We start from the raw sequence: 19,907 nt of genomic DNA, 5'->3' as shown, positions 1-19,907 counted from the left end.
TGTTAGTGCTTGAAGTCCCTGCACCAGAAGTACTTACCCTGGCCCCCGGCGGACGCCAAGCCACTCCGAGCCTGTCACCTGTGCTGCCTGGGAATCCCCGGGACAGGGGCGTAGCTAATGTCTCCTGGGCCCTGGTGCGAGAGGCCAACTTGCCTCCCCCCCCTCCTTTCATGACCAAGTGATGCTATTGGTGTGTGTATATATATATATATATATATACACACCAAGACAGATATTACCAATAACACCAGCATATTGGAAGAGAAAGTATTATCACCGTACATATTACCGCCATACTGTTACCGACCAAATCCTGTATACTGAGACCAATATTACCAGTAATACCAGTATATAGGAAGGAAACATTACTGCCACACCACAACCATCACCACCATATTGTTACTGACTAAATCCAGTATACTAAGTCACCTCATCCAGTCATATAGAGGTGGCCCCAGCTCTACACAGGTTCTATACACCATATACATTATAGTGCAGTTATATCAGGTGACTCACAGGAGACGTCTTCTCTGATCGGAGTTCTTTCCTTTTCATCTTCTCCATCCGTCCTGGGCCGTTATGAGAACTTCTCTGAGCCACGAATCCACAGAATCTGCCAGACAGACATATTAGTCTCCTCACTCTGGCACCATCCTTATCTCTATACACACTGCACATCTGTATTGGCCCCTTTACACCCTCATTTAGTGGGTAGCCCTGGCTCTATGTGACCCCCTAATAATATATGCCCCCATCTGTGTATTCCCTCTCCCCCTATGTTGCCCCCCCAAATAGATGGCCCCTCTCCCCCCATGTTGCCCTCCTTATAGATGGCCCCCTCTCCCCCACCCTCCCTTACAGATGGCCTCCCCTCCCCCTCCATATAGATGGCCTCCTCTCCCCCCCCCTCCTTATAGATGGCCCCCTCTACCCCCTCCCTTATAGATGGCCCCCTCTCTCCTCAGCCTCCCTTATGGATGGCCCCCTCTCCCCCCACCCTCACTTATAGATGGCCCCCTCTCCCCCCACCCTCACTTATAGATGGCCCCCTCTCCCCCCACCCTCCCTTATAGATGGCCCCTTCCCCCTCCCTTATAGATGGTCCCCTTCCCCCCCTCCCTTATAGATGGCCCCTCTTCCCCCCCACCCTCATAGATGCCCCCCTCTTTCCCCCCACCCTCATACATGCCCCCCTCCTTCCCCCCACCCTCATAGATGCCCCCCTCCTTCCCCCCCACCCTCATAGATGCCCCCCTCCTTCCCCCCCCACCCTCATAGATGCCCCCCTCCTTCCCCCCACCCTCATAGATGCCCCCTCTTTCCCCCCACTCGTGCAGGCTGATAAAAAACAAAACATAACTTAACTCACCTGACAACGCGCTCCCACGTTGATCCTCACTCCTCCTGGTCTGTCCCCGGCTGCTGCGCAGCTGCCGGGGGTGTCGCGTCTTATCCCCGGCAGCGCGCGCATCCCAGAGCTCCCTGCTCGCCGGAACCGGAAGTCAGAGCCCAAGGCGCCCAGGGAGCTATGGGATGCTCGCGCTGCCGGGGGAAGACGGAGCCGGACTCTTGTGACCACAAGCAAAACAATGCTTGCGGTCACAAGAGTGATTGATCGGGAGGGCCCCACGGGCCCCCCTTCATGGCCACTGCCTGGACCCCAAACAGCTGTAGCACCCGGGAGGCCTGCTCGGCCGCCGGGTGCTACAGGCTACGTGAGATCCGGGGGCCCGCGCCACGGGCCCCCGATACGGCGGGGCCCCGTAGCGGCCGCTACGGCTGCTACGGCGGTAGTTCCGCCACTGAGACTAACAGTAAAGGAGTTGTTGTTACACTGCCTCCCTCCTTGTCTCCCTGTTGTCTGGTCCACCTGCACCACACCACCATCAAGGGCCATATTACCAGGCAGCAGTATTTTGGGGTTGGCCCCGGGGGAACTACAGGTCCACACCACCGACCACCTTACACACGGGTGCAGCCCCCCTACAGAAACCGCTGCAGCAGCCACAGAAGAGAGAGTGATACCAGGGAAGCGCCAGAGAGTCCCCCTGTACCTGCAGAAGCCCTCGTGCCAACCTGTGATCGTGACAAGTTCCAGCCATCCTGCAGGTATAGCAAACTCTCCCTCTGCAGCCCTCAGTGCATCCCCTCACAGAGGAGCTCAGCGCCACACTCAGGAGAGACTACCATCACCATCATCCTCTCCTCATTCCCCTCACTCTCTTCCCACGCACCCCGGTGTGCTTCATATACACAGGCTATGTAAGCCAATAAATGATGACAGTGCAGTTACATCCAGTAACAACAGGCGGTCTTCTCCGGAGTCGTTCATTTTCCATTTTCTTTCTGACTGGTCTTCTTCCAGCTACTACCTGTAAAGTTTGCCACCTTGCCTATCTATTTCTCACCCTTTGTACAAACCTCCTATCCTGATGCTCATTTAACAGTACCATTCTGCTACCTCCCCCAATGCAGTGCCTGCTGCCCCACACAATAATAGTGCCACCTTTTTTGTGCTTCACACTGTGTCCACACATAGTAGTAGGGTTCCCTTAGTGCCCTTCTCATTGTAATAGTGCCCCCTTATGAACACTATACATTAAAGTACCGACTTACTACCAATACACAATAATAGCACTCCATAATAGTAAACACACAAAACACAAAAAATGCAACAGCTCACCGCTAATGGCAGGATACAGACCCAATACAGATATGACGGTTTATCTCCATCTCCATCATCTGTCACTGGATTGTCCAGAGAGCCCTTTTCACCTTATTCCGACGTCCAAACTCATCGTACCACTGACAAAAGTTTAATGTATGGCAGTGCTTCTAAATGCCAGTCCTCATGGCCTACAAACAGGTCATGATTTGAGGATTTCATAGGTGATATTATTATACTAAGCATTAGGTGCATTAGGTATTTATCACAGGTGTTCATTGTATGGGATATCCTCAAAACATGACCTGTTGGTGGGTCATGAGGACTGGAATTGAGAGGCACTGATGTATGGGGACCTTGTTGCTACAATATTCCAGCATTCAGTCTACACTTAGGGCCATCCAAAACCGGCCCTGCCTGGTATTACTAGGCTGCTGCTGTTTGGTTTCTGCCCCCCTAGCCATGGAAAAGAGGGGGCCCTACTTGAATAATAATAATAATGATAATAATAATAATAATTATTATTATTATTATTATTATTATTATTTTGTTTATGACTTATTTAGAATGTTTTGTTATTTATAATTCTTGTCTATATAGCATGGTGCACACTTCCTCTGTGACTTTACTATGTGATATTGAGGGGAGGAGGCTGGGGAGGCAATACATTGCATGTAAGCGTGACTTTGGATGTTGTGTCCCTCCTCAGGCTGTTTTTACATTCTGTATATAATTTGTTTTTATACTGCTTTTTTCAATAAAGTATATTACTATCTTACATTGGGATGTGTATACTTTTTCTATCTTGAGCTCTTTTCTTTGGTTCTGATTATACTAAAAGTGTAGTGAGCATGTATGATAGTAAACCACACTGACCTCTAGTGTTCTTCTTCAGCTGTAGCCTATGGTTTTGTTACTTAGTTCCGACAAAATATCAAATGCAAAATACTAAGTGCAAAATAAAAAGTACATAGTACAAAGTACAAAGTGTAATAACACAAAGAACAAGAAATATAACAAAGTAATAAAACTGTATATTAATATTCAACGTTACTATTAGTTGCTAAGTACTTTATAAATGTATGTAGTGGCGTTACCATGTGATATGACTGTGGCCAATCACAGAACGTCTCTCAACGTATTCATTACTTTTCAGTTACATTTAAATAATTATCAATGAAAATTATATGTAATAAACTTTCGACCCCCATCATGTTTCTTACCTTCTTTTAACATAAACACCAGGACATATACATTAAATTGTTTGGGTTGAAGCATGTTTCCAGCATTAATGTAATGTCTATATGTACTTTTAGTCAAAGGCAAAAATAATAAATCTACCCCTGTTCTAAAGCGATCAAATTTGTCTCCAAAATGAAAAAAAAAAAGAGAATTTTTAGCAAAATGCTGCCCTCTGCTGTTTAATGTTGGAACTACTTTTTCTTTAGGTAATTTATCTTAAAGTATACAGTAAAACTATCTATTGTCTGCTAATCTTATTAATTTATCTAATTATCTAATACAACAAAAACATTTTTTTACCTTTTTTGTCAGAGGACTAAAGCGTCCCCATATTGTGTACACATTTGATGGAATAAAGACACCTTTCGGCTTATTCACACATGTGCATGCTGCAGTGGACTTTTTTTTTGGCCCCTGACCAAGGTTTTGCTACCTGCCTGCACCAGACATCTTTATTACATATAATAGATGTGCTGCTCTCCTGGACTTTTTTTTTTATCTATCTATCTATCTATCTATCTATCTATCTATCTATCTATCTATCTATCTCTATCATCTATCTATCTATCTATCTATCTCTATCATCTATCTATCTATCTATCTATCTATCTATCTATCTATCTATCTATCTATCTATCTATCTATCTCTATCATCTATCTATCTATCTATCTATCTATCTATCTATCTATCTATCTATCTCCTATCTATCTCCTATCTATCTCTATCTCTCTCTCTACTATCTATCTATCTATCTATCTCCTATCTATCTATCTATCTATCTATCTATCTATCTATCTATCTATCTCCTATCTATCTATCTATCTATCTATCTATCTAACTATCTATCTATCTCCTATCTATCTATCTATCTATCTATCTGTCTCCTATCTATCTATCTATCTATCTATCTATCTATCTATCTATCTATCTATCTATCTATCTCTCTGTATTATCCATCCATCCCTCCCTCCCTCCGATTTATGAAAATGTTGGTTATTTAGGTTAAAGTTGGCTGGAAGGTGACCTAATAATTATTTATAAATATATTTATATCTCCCATAATGTCTTATGACATGTCAAAAGTTATTTTTCGTGACAAGTGTTCTTTAAACTACATTAAAGGGGTACTCCAGCAAAAAAAAATCTTTTAGCTCAACTGGTCTCAGAAAGTTATTTACATTCTAATTTACTTCTATTTAAAAATCTTAAAACTAATCTTAATCTTAAGCCTTCCAGTACTTAATAGCAGCTGTATGTCCTGCAGGAAGTGGTGTATTATTTCAAGTCTGACACAGTGCTCTCTGCTGCCAGTTATGTCCCTGGCAGGATCTTCTCCTGCACTGCAGTCAGAGGGCCATGTTGGGGAAGCAGTCAAGGGTTCATGTCTACTATCGTGGGGGCAGTAGCCAGCAGGCCGTGTCTACTATTGTGGGGGCAGCATCTGGGGGCCATGTCTACTATTAAAGGGGCAGCATTGCAGTCAGGGTGCCATGTCTACTATTGTTAGGGCAGGAGTCAGGGGGCCATGTCTACTATTGTGGGGGGCAGCAGTCAGGGGTCATGTCTACTATTATGGGAGCAACAACTGGGGCGGGGGCATGTCTACTATTGTGGGGGCAGCAGTCAGGGGTCCATGTCTACTATTATAGGGGCAGCCTTACAGTCAGGGGGCCATGTCTACTATTGTGGGGGCAGCAGTCAGGGGACCATGTATATTATTGTGGGGGCAGCAGCCAGGGGTCCATGTCTACTAATGTTTGAAACCTGCCCCCTCCCGTGCCATTCAGCTGACAGCCGATCCAGAACCCAGGAAAGTATGCTGCTCTACTGTGCCAATGAGCAGCATACTTTTCCGGGCTCCTGATCTGGAAGCACGGGAGGGGGTTGCTTCGCATAGCGGCACGGGAGAGGGGCGGGCTAGGCAGCACAGGAGGGGGTTGCTCCAGGCGGGCCGAGGGGTTGCTCTGTGCCGCCCACTATGTATATTCATGTGTGCATAGCGAGCGGCAATGGAGGGGGTGGCACGGGGGGAGGTGGACTGGGCATGCCAAGCTGGGGCTTGGTACTTAGGGTGACGCCCAAAATGCTCCTAAACCCCTCATTAGCTTAGGGTCAATTAGAAGCTATCGTTTGAATGCGGGCCAGAAGAGAAGATTTAGTAGCAGCCCTGCACTTCTCAGGTAATGATCTACTGCGGCATATCAGCAGGTTCATATGGCTGAACCTGCTGATAGTGCCGCTTTAAGTTTAAACTATTTTTCACACGATAATCTTTCCATGTAATAGGGCTCTAAGGCAAGCACACCTGAAGAATAATTAACCAGGCAGCCCAAGACCCGGATTGTCTGGATACAGTGGAGCCCACCCTTCTCTCCCCATTCCAGCATCACAGACCCTGATAATGTTTTTTACCCAAATTCTAAAGCCCCTATTACACGGGGCGACTGAGAGGTGCAAGCGCTCGCTGGCTCCTCTTTCCCCACTCACTGCCGCCACTATTACACAAATCGGCAGCGAGTGGGTGAGTGCAGGGGCCACAGGGAGCTGCCCGGGTGATCGCTAGATTGTCCCAGCAGCCCATAGTAGATAGCAGCGGTCTGCTGCTGCCGCCCCTGCCCCGCGGAGCGGCGGCAGCAGATCGCTGCTATATTAGTCTCTTTATTTTTCACGCCAGCTGATCATTGTCCTCCGTTACACAAGATGATTATCGTCCGTAAAGGCCAATATCGGTCAAAACGGCCGATAATCGTCTTGTGTAATAGGGCCTTAAATGCAGAGACCATAGATCTCTGCCCAGTCTATTTCCTGGTTATTTTTTTTCTTTTTAATATAATAGACGTGAGAACTAGGGATGGTCCAAACCTGCCGAGGTTTGGGTTCGTACGAACCTGAACTCTCGGCAATGATTCCCGCTGCGTTCCACCTCCATGGAGAGGGTGGATACAGCCGGAGGACCGCCTGGAAAACTATGGCTATGGCTGTATCCCAGTTTTCCAGGCGGTCCTCCCGCTGTATCCACCCTCTCCACGGAGGTGGAAGACAGCGGGAATCATTGCCGAGAGTTCAGGTTCGTACAAACGCAAACCTCGGCAGGTTCGGACCATCCCTAGTGAGAACCCCATATACCAGGCACACTGTAACAACACATTGCAAGTACTTTTATATCATGGAAAGTCACGAAGAGGTTAAAGGAGAACGATTAAAAATCATTTAACACTTTTTCTTGTGGCTAAAACACTGGGACAGCTTTGTTCCTTAATTTCTGTGTCTGGGATATTTAGTAGATGCATTACCCAGCCCAGACCCTCCTATTGTTGTATTACTAATGTGGACCTTTAAAGCAATGATTGTCACTTTCCCTTTCTGAGCAAACAAACTCCACAGGGGGTCCTGGTAATTTACAGCTGACTGGACTAGACAAGGTGCAGGTCCTTAAATAAAGTGATTGACCAAGTGCATTGTGTCCTGAGCTTTTGTATCTCGGTTAAGCTGCCCATACACATTAGATAATGCCAATCCCATCAAGGTGCAAGAGAAAAAATGGCCGATCAAGAGACTGTCCTGTGAATGACTTGGTGGAATCATGTGACTGAAGGATTATAAAATTCCCATCATTAAAATATTTTGTGGCAGAAAGTTGCAAAGTTCTACTGTTCTTACAGTAAGGACATGTTCCCACGTAGTAAGACACCGGCCGGGTCACGGAGCGGCCAATGTCAGAGAAGATTATCCCAGACGGTACTGCAGGATGATCCTCACTGCTACTGAATTAGGATACAAGTGCATCCGTGCGCACCTGCATCTAAATTCAGTGCTGCACACATTGGAGAATGCGGCCAGAGCCGCACACTCCATTGTGTGCAATGACAGATTCTCTGCGACTGCTATTCAATGAATAGCGACCGCAGAAAACTGACATGTTAGTTTTCTACGGTGCCGCTAGGGATCCCGGCCGGAGTGTATACCATGTGTATACACTGTAGTAATCACGGCCATTGTTGCAAATCAGCAACAACGGGCATAATTACTACAGTACTTAAGTAGTGTGAACAAAGCCGAGGTCAGTAATGATGGTAAAACTTTCTATCATCTAGTTATTAGTAATGCAAACTGAGACTTTAACCCTTTAAGGGCCAAGCCAATTTTAATATTTGCCCTTTTTTATTTTGTCCTCCTTGTGTTTAATAGACCATAGCGCTTACATTTTTTCACCTACAGACCCATATCAGCCCTTATTTTTTGCGACACCAATTATACTCTTCAATTACAGACTTAATTTTTTTCTTAAAATATGCTGCTAAACTGGAAAGAAAATTATTTGTGCAGTGAAATGGGAAAAAAAGTGCAATTCTTTTTATTTTGAGGGGTTTTGTGTTTACACCGTTCACCCTATGGTAAAACAGACTTGTTATATATGTTCCTCAAGTCAGGACGATTACAACGATATGTAACTAATTGAACTTTTATTTTATTTGAGGTATTAAAAAATAAAACTTTTTTTAAGAAAAACTAAAAGTTCATCAAATTGCTCTATTCTGATCCTCATAACGCTTTAATCCTTTGGTTTATAGGGCTGTGTTTCATTTTTTGCACTATGATCGGTACCTTGCTTGCATCACTTTTTATTACAATTTTTTCTGGATTTGATGTGACTAAAAATCAGCAATTTTGCACTTTGAAGGGTTTTTGTAATTATGCAGTTAACCATGCGAGATCAGGAATGTGATAATTTAATAGTTTGGCCGATTACGCACATGGCAATACCAAATATGTTTATTTTTATTTATAAAATGGGAAAAGGGGGGTGATTTTAACTCTTATTGGGGAGGGGATATTTTATTAATGAGAGCACTTTTTTTTTACTTCATACTTTAACTTTTAGTCCCCCTGGAGGACTTTTATTATTACTGCAGTATACTCAATTCAGCACTGATCAATTAGATCATTGCTGTATTACTTTGGTCTGCTGCAGCCCAGATCTACAGATTGCCAAGCCGGGATCAGCGTCAGTGCGACGCTGAGCCCCAGCCTGGTAAGAAGAAGACATCTCCCCTCCGTAATGGCATTGTAGGGGGTGATTCCCCCACTGGGGATGGGGGAAACAAGCGATTTAAATGCAGCTGTCAGCTTTGTCAGCTGCATTTAAATAGCTAATTAGCCAGCAGCCAGGATTGGCGGCTGTTAGCAGCTGATCGCGGCGTGCTACAGAGAGGGCCCACTCCGTGAGCCCTCTCTGCTTCTCCTTAGCGGCAGGACAAGCATACTCATCATGCATCATTAAGAGATTAAAGGGGTTATCCAGTACCACTCTTGTCTCCAGTTCAGGTGTGGTTTGAAATTAAACCCCCTTCACTTCAAGTGAAGTTTTAAAAGTTCACCCAAACTGGAGACAAAAGTTGTGCTGTCTCTGGAAGAAAGTGGCCTTGTTTTTCTAACATAAGATAACCTTTTTAACCCTTAAGGACAGAGCCAATTTCGATTTTTGCGTTTTCGTTTTTTCCTCCTTGTGCTTAAAAGGCCATAGCACTTGCATTTTTCCAACTAGAAACCCACATGAGCCCTTATTTTTTGCGCCACTAATTGTACTTTGCAATGTCAGGCTGAATTTTTGCATAAAGTACACTGCGAAATCAGAAAAAAATTCAAAGTGTGGTGAAATTGAAAAAAAAAACGCATTTTGTTTATTTTGGGGAAATGTGTTTTTACGCCATTCGCCCTGGGGTAAAATTGACTTGTTATGCACGTTCCTCAAGTCGTTACGATTAAAATATATATATATATATATAACATGCACGATACAAATATGATATATAACATGTATAACTTATATTGTATCGGATGGCCTGTAAAAAATTCAAACCATTGTCAACAAATATACATCACTTAAAATCGCTCCATTCCCAGGCTTATAGCGCTTTTATCCTTTGGTCTATGGGGCTGTGTCAGGTGTCATTTTTTGCGCCATGATGTGTTCTTTCTATCGGTACCTTGATTGCGCATATACGACTTTTTGATCGCTTTTTATTACAATTTTTCTGGATTTGATGCAACCAAAAATGCGCAATTTTGCACTTTGGGATTTTTTTGCGCTTGCGCCGTTCACCGTATGAGATCAGAATTGTGATTAATTAATAGTTCGGGCGATTACGCACGCGGCAATAGCAAACATGTTTGTTTATTTATTTATTTGTTTACTTTTATTTATAACCTGGGAAAAGGGGGGTGATTCAGACTTTTATTAGGGGAGGGGGCTTTTTACTATTAACAACACTTTTTTTTTTCTTTTACACTTATACTAGAAGCCCCCCTAGGGGACTTCTAGTATATATACTGTGATCTCTCATTGAGATCTCTGCAGCATAGATATGCTGCAGAGATCCATGAGATAGGAACTCGTTTACTTCCGGCTGCTGCAGCCGGAAGTGAACGAGTGCCGAGCCGGGGACGGCGCCATCTTGGAGCGGTCCCCGGCCAGCTTAAGAAACGGAGATCGCTCCTCCGGGATAACATCCCGGAGGAGCGATCTCCGCCACTAGACACCAGGGAGACGCTGGATCCGGTAATCGGATGCAGCTGTCATGTTTGACAGCTGCATCTGATTACTGTATTAGCGGGCACGGCGATTGGACCATGCCCGCTAATACCTACGGTCCCGGGCTACAAGCGGCACCCGGGACCGCCGCGGTTCAGAGCGGGGTCGCTCTGAACGCCCTTTGTCGTTAAGGGGTTAAAGCAGCATTCCCAGCATTATGGCTCTTGAGCTGTTGCAAAACGACAACTCCAATCATGTAATGACAGTAATAAGCTGTCACATTAAAATAGCTTTTGTAGGTCTGCAAAGAGCTGGAGACCTACAGGTTGGGTGACACAGTTCTATATAGTGACTAGTGATAAGCGAACATCCCAGTGTTTAATTCGGATCCTGAACACGAACATAAAAAATAATTGTGATAGGTTTGTGTTTGTGTTTGCCGAACATTCACGAACAAATAAAGAAAGTACAATAGAAGCATATGTTTCGATCTGCGCACATGCGTACAGATTATCAGGTGCAAAGTGTAAATTGCGCAGTTGCGTACATCACGAGTTAACCGTTTGTAGGTTCCAATATGTTCGGAAATGATCGTTATAACCATTCGAATCATTAAACAAATTGTTTGTGATCGGCGAACACAAACAATTAGCGTCATGTTCGTACAAACATACGAACATTTATGAACATGTTCGCTCATGACTAATAGTGAGTTATGGACAGAAGTTCTATGTTACTGATCTATAATTTGCTACACATTGCAGTGTCTCTGCAAAGCCAGAGGCATCATGGCTGCATTAAGAAAATCATATCAAAGGGTTAAAAAAAGAAATCAAGATGGAAAAATGGGGGTGTGGGTGGAGCAAGCGACTCAAAGGGGTTATCCAGTGAAAATCTTTTTCTTTCAAATCAACTGGTTTCAAAAAGTTTTATACATTTGCAATTTATGTCTATTTAAAAATCTCAAGGCTTCCCATACTTCCCTCTGTCCGAGACAGGAACTGTCCAGAGCAGCAGTAAACCCTCATAGAAAACCTCTCCTGCTCTGGACAGTTCCTGTCTCGGACAGAGGTGGCAGCAGGGAGCACTGTGTGAGACTGAAAAAAAAAACACAGCAGCTGATAAGTATGGGAAACTAGAGGTTTTTTTTTTAAATAGAATGTAATTACAAATCTATATAACTTTCTGAAACCAGTTGATTTGAAAGAAAAAGATTTTTGCTGGATAATCCCTTTAAGTTAAACAGAAGCATATGTCATGTCCCTATAGTGCACGGGGTGCTGAGGATGAAGGTAGGGGGGCGAATGTATGCCTTATAAGTAGCACACAGCAACAGCAAAGTGTGGTCCACAGTTTGAGGAGTTGGAGGAGTTCAGCATATAAACACTGAATGTTCAACATTGAGAAGCAGTTGTTACAGATAAGTTCCCTCCAAAGTGTTTGCTTATACCAAATCCTTCTAGTATAGTGTTTGCAGATGATTGTCTAGGAAGATGCTGCATTGTCCAGAGGAGGACTTGAGTCTGACAGTAAGAAGATGCATCTCCAGACACCGGGGTTGTGTTAGAGCCTGTGTGTGTGTTCGTCCCCTATGGGTCCGTGTGGACGGCCACTCTGAAACAAGGGGTTAATTGGCTTTCTTAAGCTATCTAATTCCATCCCATTGTCACGCTGAAGGCCACCATGTTTTAAATAGATACTATTGTCCTACCTAAAACCCATAAAATTGTCACAGGGGACAGATTTAACAGCCTCCAATTGAAACGGGGTGGATTCGTTTTGTCCTGGCCTTTTTTAACGCTCAACAAAACCCCTTTTCAAGTTAGAGGACAATGGGAGGTTTAAGGAAAGACTTCCCCGGGAGGACCTTCCAAAGATGGTCTCCTCCATATGTGATACAAGGTGGTCAACAGCTGAATTTCTCATCCCAGGTGACAGCTACAGGGTTACAGCCCTGCAGTACAGTTAGGAAACAAGGGAGGGTGCCACCTCTCTAACCCTCTCTGGTCGGCCGCCCCCCTTCTGTGACCTTCTCATTTATATGCACGCCTCTTGCATTTCAGCCTTTACATTGACAATTTGTACCATTCACACTTGACTAAGCATCCTCCTAAGATACACTGGTTCACCTCCCACGTACATGCCCCGTCTTACACCGCTGACATGTCTTTTTATGGCCCTGGGAGACAGTTATACAAGCACAATAAATTCCCTCATACCGGGATATAAACAAACAAATGCTACGTGCAACAATACAGTATTTGTTTTACAGCACAGACACTGCATTTGGGGCTATATCGCTTACCACTCCACCAGCCAGGGCTACGGGAGGAATACTAGTCACTTATTAGAGGTTAGATGGGACATCATAGTAGAAGTAAAAAGTATTTCGCATTATAGTATTTAGTATTATTTGCCGCATTTCTTTGGCCTGAAATATTCAGAACGTGAATGCTATAAGGTTTAATTGAATTAAATGAAAACTTACTTGTCCTCAGGATAGGGGACAAGTAAGAGATCACAGGGGGGTTCGACCTCCGTGCCCCCTGGCGATGTCCAGTTCGGCCGCTGACTCCTGTGTTTTGAATATAGCCGCAGGTACGGCATGTGACCCGAGGCTCTATTAAAGGGGTTATCCAGTGCTACAAAAACATGGCCACTTTGTCTTGTCTCCAGTTCAGGTGTGATTTGCAAATAAGCTCCATTCACTTTAATGGAAATGAGTTACAAAACCCCACTCAAACTAGAGACAAGAGAAGGGCTGTCTCTGGAAGAAAGTGGCCATTTTTGTGTAGCGCTTGATAACCCCTTTAAAGGGATTACCCAGTGCCACAAAAACATGGCCACTTTTCACCCTCTCTTGTCTCCAGGTCAGATGTGGTTTGCAATTAAGCTCCATTTACTTTAATGGAACTGAGTTTGAAACCCCACCCAATCTGGAGACAAGAGAGGGGGAAAAGTGGCTTTGTTTTTGTAGCACTGGACAACCCTTTTAATTCTCTATGGAGCCACCAAAGAGAACCAAGTCTTTCTGGCAGCTCCATAGAGAATAAATAGAGCTGCAAGTCTGCAGCTGTATTCAAAACAAAGGAGCCAGGGGCGGATCTGGAGATGGCCGGGGAAGGGGAACAGAAGTCGGACCCCCCCATGATCTCTTACTTACTATTCTGTGGAAAGGGGACAAGTAAGTTTTAATCGGAGAACCCCTTTAATCAGAATATAGAGTGATCATCCATACCATTAAAACCTAATGTTGTGTAAGTCCTCCTTGCCCCTCTAAAACAGCTCTGACTCACAAGACTCACAAGACCTTTGACCCTTAGGCCTCACAAGACCTCCGAAGGGGCCCTGTGGTGCCTAGCACTATGTTGTAAAAGCCCCCAGACACTTTATACTGAAGTCAGCTGAACTCACCACTATAAGGTGTATGGGGACACCCCATCACTCCACTGACAGATGATGTCAGTAAAAAGGAGGGTCGGGCGTGATGGATTTTCAATGCCCGAGCTGCCAAAGCTGTCTGGCCTACCCCTCCCATCCCCATAGAGAACACATGAATGTTGGCCCGTGTTGAACATTCATGTTTATGAAGAAGACGAAAGAGATAACTGTTGGACAAACATTTGTTCAGCCAACAGATATTAAAGGTATATAGGCACCTTTAGTCGCAGATCCCTTATGCATCTATGGACCAGACTCATTTTTCCTGCACATCCCACAGATAATCTTTATATTGAGATCTGGAGGCCAAGTCAACATCTTCAACTTTTTGACGTGCTCCTCAAACCATCCCCGAATAATTTTTGTGGCTTAGCAAAGCACCTTTTTTTCCCCCCGACATGGCTCCAAGATATTCAGCTTCACTGGATTGTCATCATTTACGTCGGCTCCTGGTCCCATTGGGGATGACCTTCTGAATTACAGATTAACCTCAATCAGAATCCTTGTGGTGTGTAGAAGAAAACTGGAAAACCTGGAGAAAGTACAAACCTTGGGAGAACAAACCAACTCCTGGGTGACAGAGACCACTGCCATGATGGGATACCACTGCAATAAAGCGGGGGCACGGTCTGTTCAATGATCCATCTGCCTGATGCCAGAACACAAGGTCTATGGGCAGAAGATTGAGCTTAACACTACCTGCCCTGGTTTGTGCTATAATGAATTTTGGTATCCACTCACCAGGTGATTTGCACCAAGCCATCCATATTTTGTAAAGAATTAGACCAGACCACCTTCTTCTATTGTTCTGTGGTTCTTTCCTGATGCTCATGTGCCCATTGTAGGCTCTTTTCGTCAATAGACAGAAGTCTACATAAGCACTGTGATCTGTCTGCAGCTACACAGCCTCATACATACAAATGTTTCCATGTTTCCAGGTCAGATAATTAATAATCTGCAGATTTGTCAGGGTATGATTGTGGGAGGGGTTGATCGCTAAGGCCCCACATAATCTCGAGAATGGGACACCCAAAGCCTTTGTCTGAATGGAGTGATGATTGCGTATGTGCACTGCTGCTCCATTCATTGTCTATCTGACTGCTGACGAGTCCGGTACTCAACTATTTTTAGTCCTCCCATAGACAATGAACAGAGTGGCCGTCTCTTGCTGCTCCCTTCAAAAGGGACATTTAAGAGTCTTGTTCTTGGAATCTCAGGAGCTCCCACTACCAATGGCACACATTTTTTTTAACTGTTTAAAGTGTTTAAAGGGTGATCCCCTATCTAAAAAATACAAGATAGCTGTCTGATCGAGCAATTAAAGGGTTGTCCAGCGCTACAAAAACATGGCCACTTTTTTCCAGAGACAGCCACACTCTTGTCTCCAGCTCGGGCAGGGATTTGCTGCTCAGTTCCATTGAAGTGAATGGAGCTTAATTGCAAACCGCACCTGAACTGTGTTGTCTCTGAATGAAAGTGGCCATGTTTTTGTAGCACTGGATAACCCCTTTAAAGGAGGTCCCAGGGGTCTCAAGAACAGGGACCTCAATCTTCTGAAAGAATGGAGTGGTGGTCATGCGCACATTGGAGATAGACAAGACCTCTACCCAGCTTCAGCTACTGCCATAGAGAATGGATGGAGCAGTGGTGTGCACACATGACCACCACCTCAGGGACCCCCCCTTGATCACTTATACCCATCCACAAAAAAGGTACATATCAAAATAGATAACCTCTAATGATGGCACAAACCCATCACCTTCCCTAACCAAAATAGTAATTTTACAGGATTCATTTTACAGATTCTAATTCCGACCAACCATATGAATTATTAAAACAGGGATTTAGGATTTATTCTAGGACAGGGATCTGTTTGGATGACTCCATTGGTATAAATACACAGGTCAATGAGAACACATACAGTCGTGATTCACTTTGCATGGTACCCCTGTATACATGGATTCCTCTTCTGCATCTGTTTCCTTTTTGTTCATAGCATTTTAATTCCTGAAAGCCCCTAAGGGTTACCATCATTAACCCCCATTATGGGACGGGTAGAACAAAGTAGGGTGATGCCAGTAAGACACCATACTACTCTGTCCCCTTACAGCTCTGCTCTACTTTCTTACGATGCTGCATGCTTAGCCTACAATAGTCAATGGTCTATGAAATCCCAGATGTGGCCCACAGGAGACAAAGTGTTCTCTTTATATAGCTGGCGCATGATTTTTCCCAACATAGAGCTACGTCACCAATAGGACAACTCCTGTAACATCCATTCACCATGAGAGGCCTCAGTATTAGGATTCATCAAGTATTCAAGTAAATTATAGCCACAATGAACAGTTTCTAATACACAATCTTTTCTTATCTATCTATCTATCTATCTATCTATCTATCTATCTATCCTTCAATCTTCTATCTATCTATCTATCTATCTATCTATCTATCTTCTATCTATCTCTTATCTATCTATCTATCTCCTATCTATCTTTCAATCTTCTATCTATCTATCTATCTACCTCCTATCTATCTATCTATCTATCTATCTATCTATCTATCTACCTTCTATCTATCTATCTATCTATCTATCTATCTATCTATCTATCTTTCAATTATCTATCTATCTATCTATCTATCTACCTCCTATCTATCTATCTATCTATCTATCTATCTACCTTCTATCTATCTATCTATCTATCTTTCAATTATCTATCTATCTATCTATCTATCTATCTTCTATCTATCTTTTATCTATCTATCTATCTATCTATCTATCTATCTATCATCTATCTATCTATCTATCTCCTATCTATCTATCTATCTATCTATCTTTTATCTATCTATCTATCTATCTATCTATCTATCTCCTATCTATTATCTATCTATCTATCTATCTATCTTCTATTATCTATCTATCTATCTATCTATCTATCTATCTATCAATCATTTATCTATCTATCTATCTATCTCCTATCTATCTATCTATCTATCTATCTATCTATCTATCTCCTATCTATCTATCTATCTATCTATCTATCTATCTATCATCTATCTATCTATCTATCTATCTATCTTTTATCTATCTATCTATCTATCTATCTATCTATCTTCTATTATCTATCTATCTATCTATCTATCTATCTATCTATCTATCTATCTATCTATCAATCAATCATCTATCTATCTATCTATCTATCTATCTATCTCCTATCTATCTATCTATCTATCTGTCTGTCTGTCTGTCTATCTATCTATCTATCTATCTATCTATCTATCTATCTATTATCTATCTATCTATCTATCTATCTATCTATCTATCTATCTATCTATCTATCTGCTATTCTCATGCCAAAAACAGATGTCAGATAAAATAAAGCTACTACTTTTGACAAGTGTATTGTCTGCAATTCCCAAATTAATTTATCAGCTATCTGAATAGTTGCCTTTACAAGTAGGTTAATATTTATTAGGGAAATGCTAGTAAATTTTGTCAGTATAAAATTAGGATATACTTTGTTTTTCATGCATAAGTCTATTATCAATGATAACTCACTAGGTTTAGGGTTCACTTACACAGAAAGATTAGCTGACAGATTATCTGCTAAAGATTTGAAGCCAAAGCCAGGAATGGATTTGAAAAGAGGAGAAATCTCAGTCCTTTATGACCTGTTCTATGTTTATAGTCTGTTTCTGGCTTTGGCTTCAAATCTTTGGCAGATAATTTGTCAGATAATCTTTCTATGTATATGGACCCTTATCCACATTGCTATGGTAAGATGCAAAAATCATCATCATCCTGACTGCTTTTTCTACATTGACATTCTGAGCTCTGCTACATTTGTGGATAAGCGTTCCTAGTCATTCTTAAATAAAGGATACACACATGTGGGGGTGTTCTCTGTATTATCCATATTGCACACCTGAAAGAAGGTTAGTTACTTACTCTGTTATGTCATTTATAAAATTAGTAAAACTTTAAATTTGAAATTTTGTACAAGGTGTATAGTGCTAGAAAGAATAAAAATGTTCAATAAATACTTTCAAGCGGTAAAGAAAATAATAAAGTTAAATGTTTACTGTGTTGTGTTTCCATAATAAACAATAGGGTGAAACATGTCATGACCTATTTCTTGTCGTAAATTTGTATTTTTCATTTTTTTGGTTTTTTTTTTTTTGCATAATTTGATGTTAGATTCTACCTGGAGAACTAAAATAGAACATTTGCTGGTTCTACAACAATAGATAAGCATTTTGATCCAATAGAATTGTGGACCTACTATTCCTAATCTGTGTAATATGAAGCCCCAAAATGTACAGTTTCAGTTCCATATTTATACCTCAGCCTCAGAGCATAACTCTTAATAAAGCAAGAAAAGAACCGTATAGAGGTTGCCTTACTGTAATTAATCCTAGAAACATAGAAACTCCTAAGAAACCATAGCTATTTATAGGGCTTCCTCCACTTGCCTGCGGATAGAAGACATATACAAACACCGATCATAGGAAATAAAACAAATTTAATTTGCTATTAAAACAGAAATGGACACATTATATCATTTCTATGTACACAAATACAAATCTGTCAATATTTACAGGTACGGTCGTAATAGACTACTATCAATACTGATAGAAAACAAAGTTTGCTTCAGAGTTCATCACCTGATAGAACTATAGAGTTCCCTGCTGCAATTTCCCAAACCAAACTCTTTGGCCCAGGGTTTATGCCCATGAGGATTTTTGAGTCCTTTGGCGCTCCACCTAGGTTTTTGAGAATTTTTGAACTTTCTCTGGTCACCATCTCCAGGAGAGACTAGATGGGTGAGGTAGATGTTGGCTATGGTGGTAACTGTGCACAAAGCTAGGTGGCAATGCAGGAAAAAAGGGCATCTTGTCTGTAGAGCTGACGGGGGAGCAAGTATGGCAAGGCTTCCCATCCCTAACCAGCACTGGGACCACAACGTGCTTCAGTAGAGGTGGAGGAGAGCTGCTCACCTCAGGTTTAGCTCTCTTCATCTTATATCTGTGGTTCTGGAACCATATCTTCACCTGGGTTGGGGTGAGTTGTAGAATATGAGCTAGTTGGTCCCTTTCGGGGGCTGAGAGATATCTTTGTTGGCGAAATCTCCTCTCCAGCTCTAGAGTCTGGGCTTTGGAGAAGAGGACTCTCCTCTTCTTCTTCTTCTGTTCCTCGGATTCATTGCTGTGAGATGAGTTTTCAGACCTCTGAATGGTGTCTGCTAGGGTTGTCTCTGAGCCACTTTCATCAGAAGCTGTAGAATAATAAAACAACACAAGTGTAAGTGAAGAACTTAATACAAACTCAAAACAGCCAAGAAAAATAAAATGGGCAAAAAGGTGCCATAATATCCAAAATAATATTGTTAGATACAACATGTGATATTCTATGCATATAAAAACCATATCCAACTTACATAAGTAATGGTTTCTCTCATTCTCCATCCAGTCTGGGTACAGAGAGCTCCTGTTGAAACTCAAGGATGGGTCCGCTGGGATAACGTTGGCTTCATATTCCGGTAAATCCAAAATTCTCCTGACGGTAAAGCTGAGCCTACTGGAAGAGGACATCTCAGTGGAAGGAGTAATCCAGAAGTAGGACTGATATGCGGAATATGGTGGCCTAGCCCTAGTTCCACACCTTGCTCCTTCTTCTCTCCAGTCCTGGTCAAATATTAGTGTCACTTACCGAGAGGTGCTGTTTATATAAACATGCCACCCCATGGACACACAAACATAAACTAACCACATTCAGACCATCCCAGTCTACAGGATGCTAAGTACTAGAATGAGTCAAGTGCTTAAGACCCTAATGGGAATAGAAGCCCCCTCCTCTCACCTCCACTTATCCTCACTCCTCCCTAGAGATAACCCTTACCTCCCAATGACAACAGGAAACAAGATTCATCTTTACATATTCTGTCTGATTAGCCCGAAGTGGGAACAGATAATGGGGATTGTTACTTGTGAATAACATCCTGGGTGGCATGCAGTGACCAACATTCCCC

General features: G+C 42.7%; 1 protein-coding gene across 1 annotated transcript; it reads right to left on the bottom strand.

The window, feature by feature from the left end:
* Positions 1 to 18,485: 18,485 nt before the first annotated feature.
* Positions 18,486 to 19,534, bottom strand: NKX2-8 (NK2 homeobox 8). The gene is made up of 2 exons (XM_069950791.1): positions 19,317 to 19,534; positions 18,486 to 19,154 (listed from the first exon to the last, which is right to left on the bottom strand). Exons 1-2 carry the CDS (start codon positions 19,468 to 19,470, stop codon positions 18,676 to 18,678), a joined length of 633 nt encoding a protein of 210 aa, XP_069806892.1. The 5' UTR covers positions 19,471 to 19,534; the 3' UTR covers positions 18,486 to 18,675.
* Between the last annotated feature and the right edge of the window lie 373 nt (positions 19,535 to 19,907).

Source organism: Dendropsophus ebraccatus, chromosome 13 (assembly GCF_027789765.1).
Source record: "Dendropsophus ebraccatus isolate aDenEbr1 chromosome 13, aDenEbr1.pat, whole genome shotgun sequence".
Taxonomy (NCBI): domain Eukaryota; kingdom Metazoa; phylum Chordata; class Amphibia; order Anura; family Hylidae; genus Dendropsophus; species Dendropsophus ebraccatus.
This window is presented reverse-complemented; position numbering and strand designations above follow the sequence as displayed.

Excerpts from the sequence above, each read along its gene's own strand:
- NKX2-8 (XM_069950791.1), bottom strand. The coding sequence starts at position 19,470 with ATGTCCTCTTCCAGTAGGCTCAGCTTTACCGTCAGGAGAATTTTGGAT. Across the intron at positions 19,155-19,316 it reads TGAGAGAAACCATTACTTAT|CTTCTGATGAAAGTGGCTCA; the intron begins GTAAGTTGGATA and ends ATTATTCTACAG.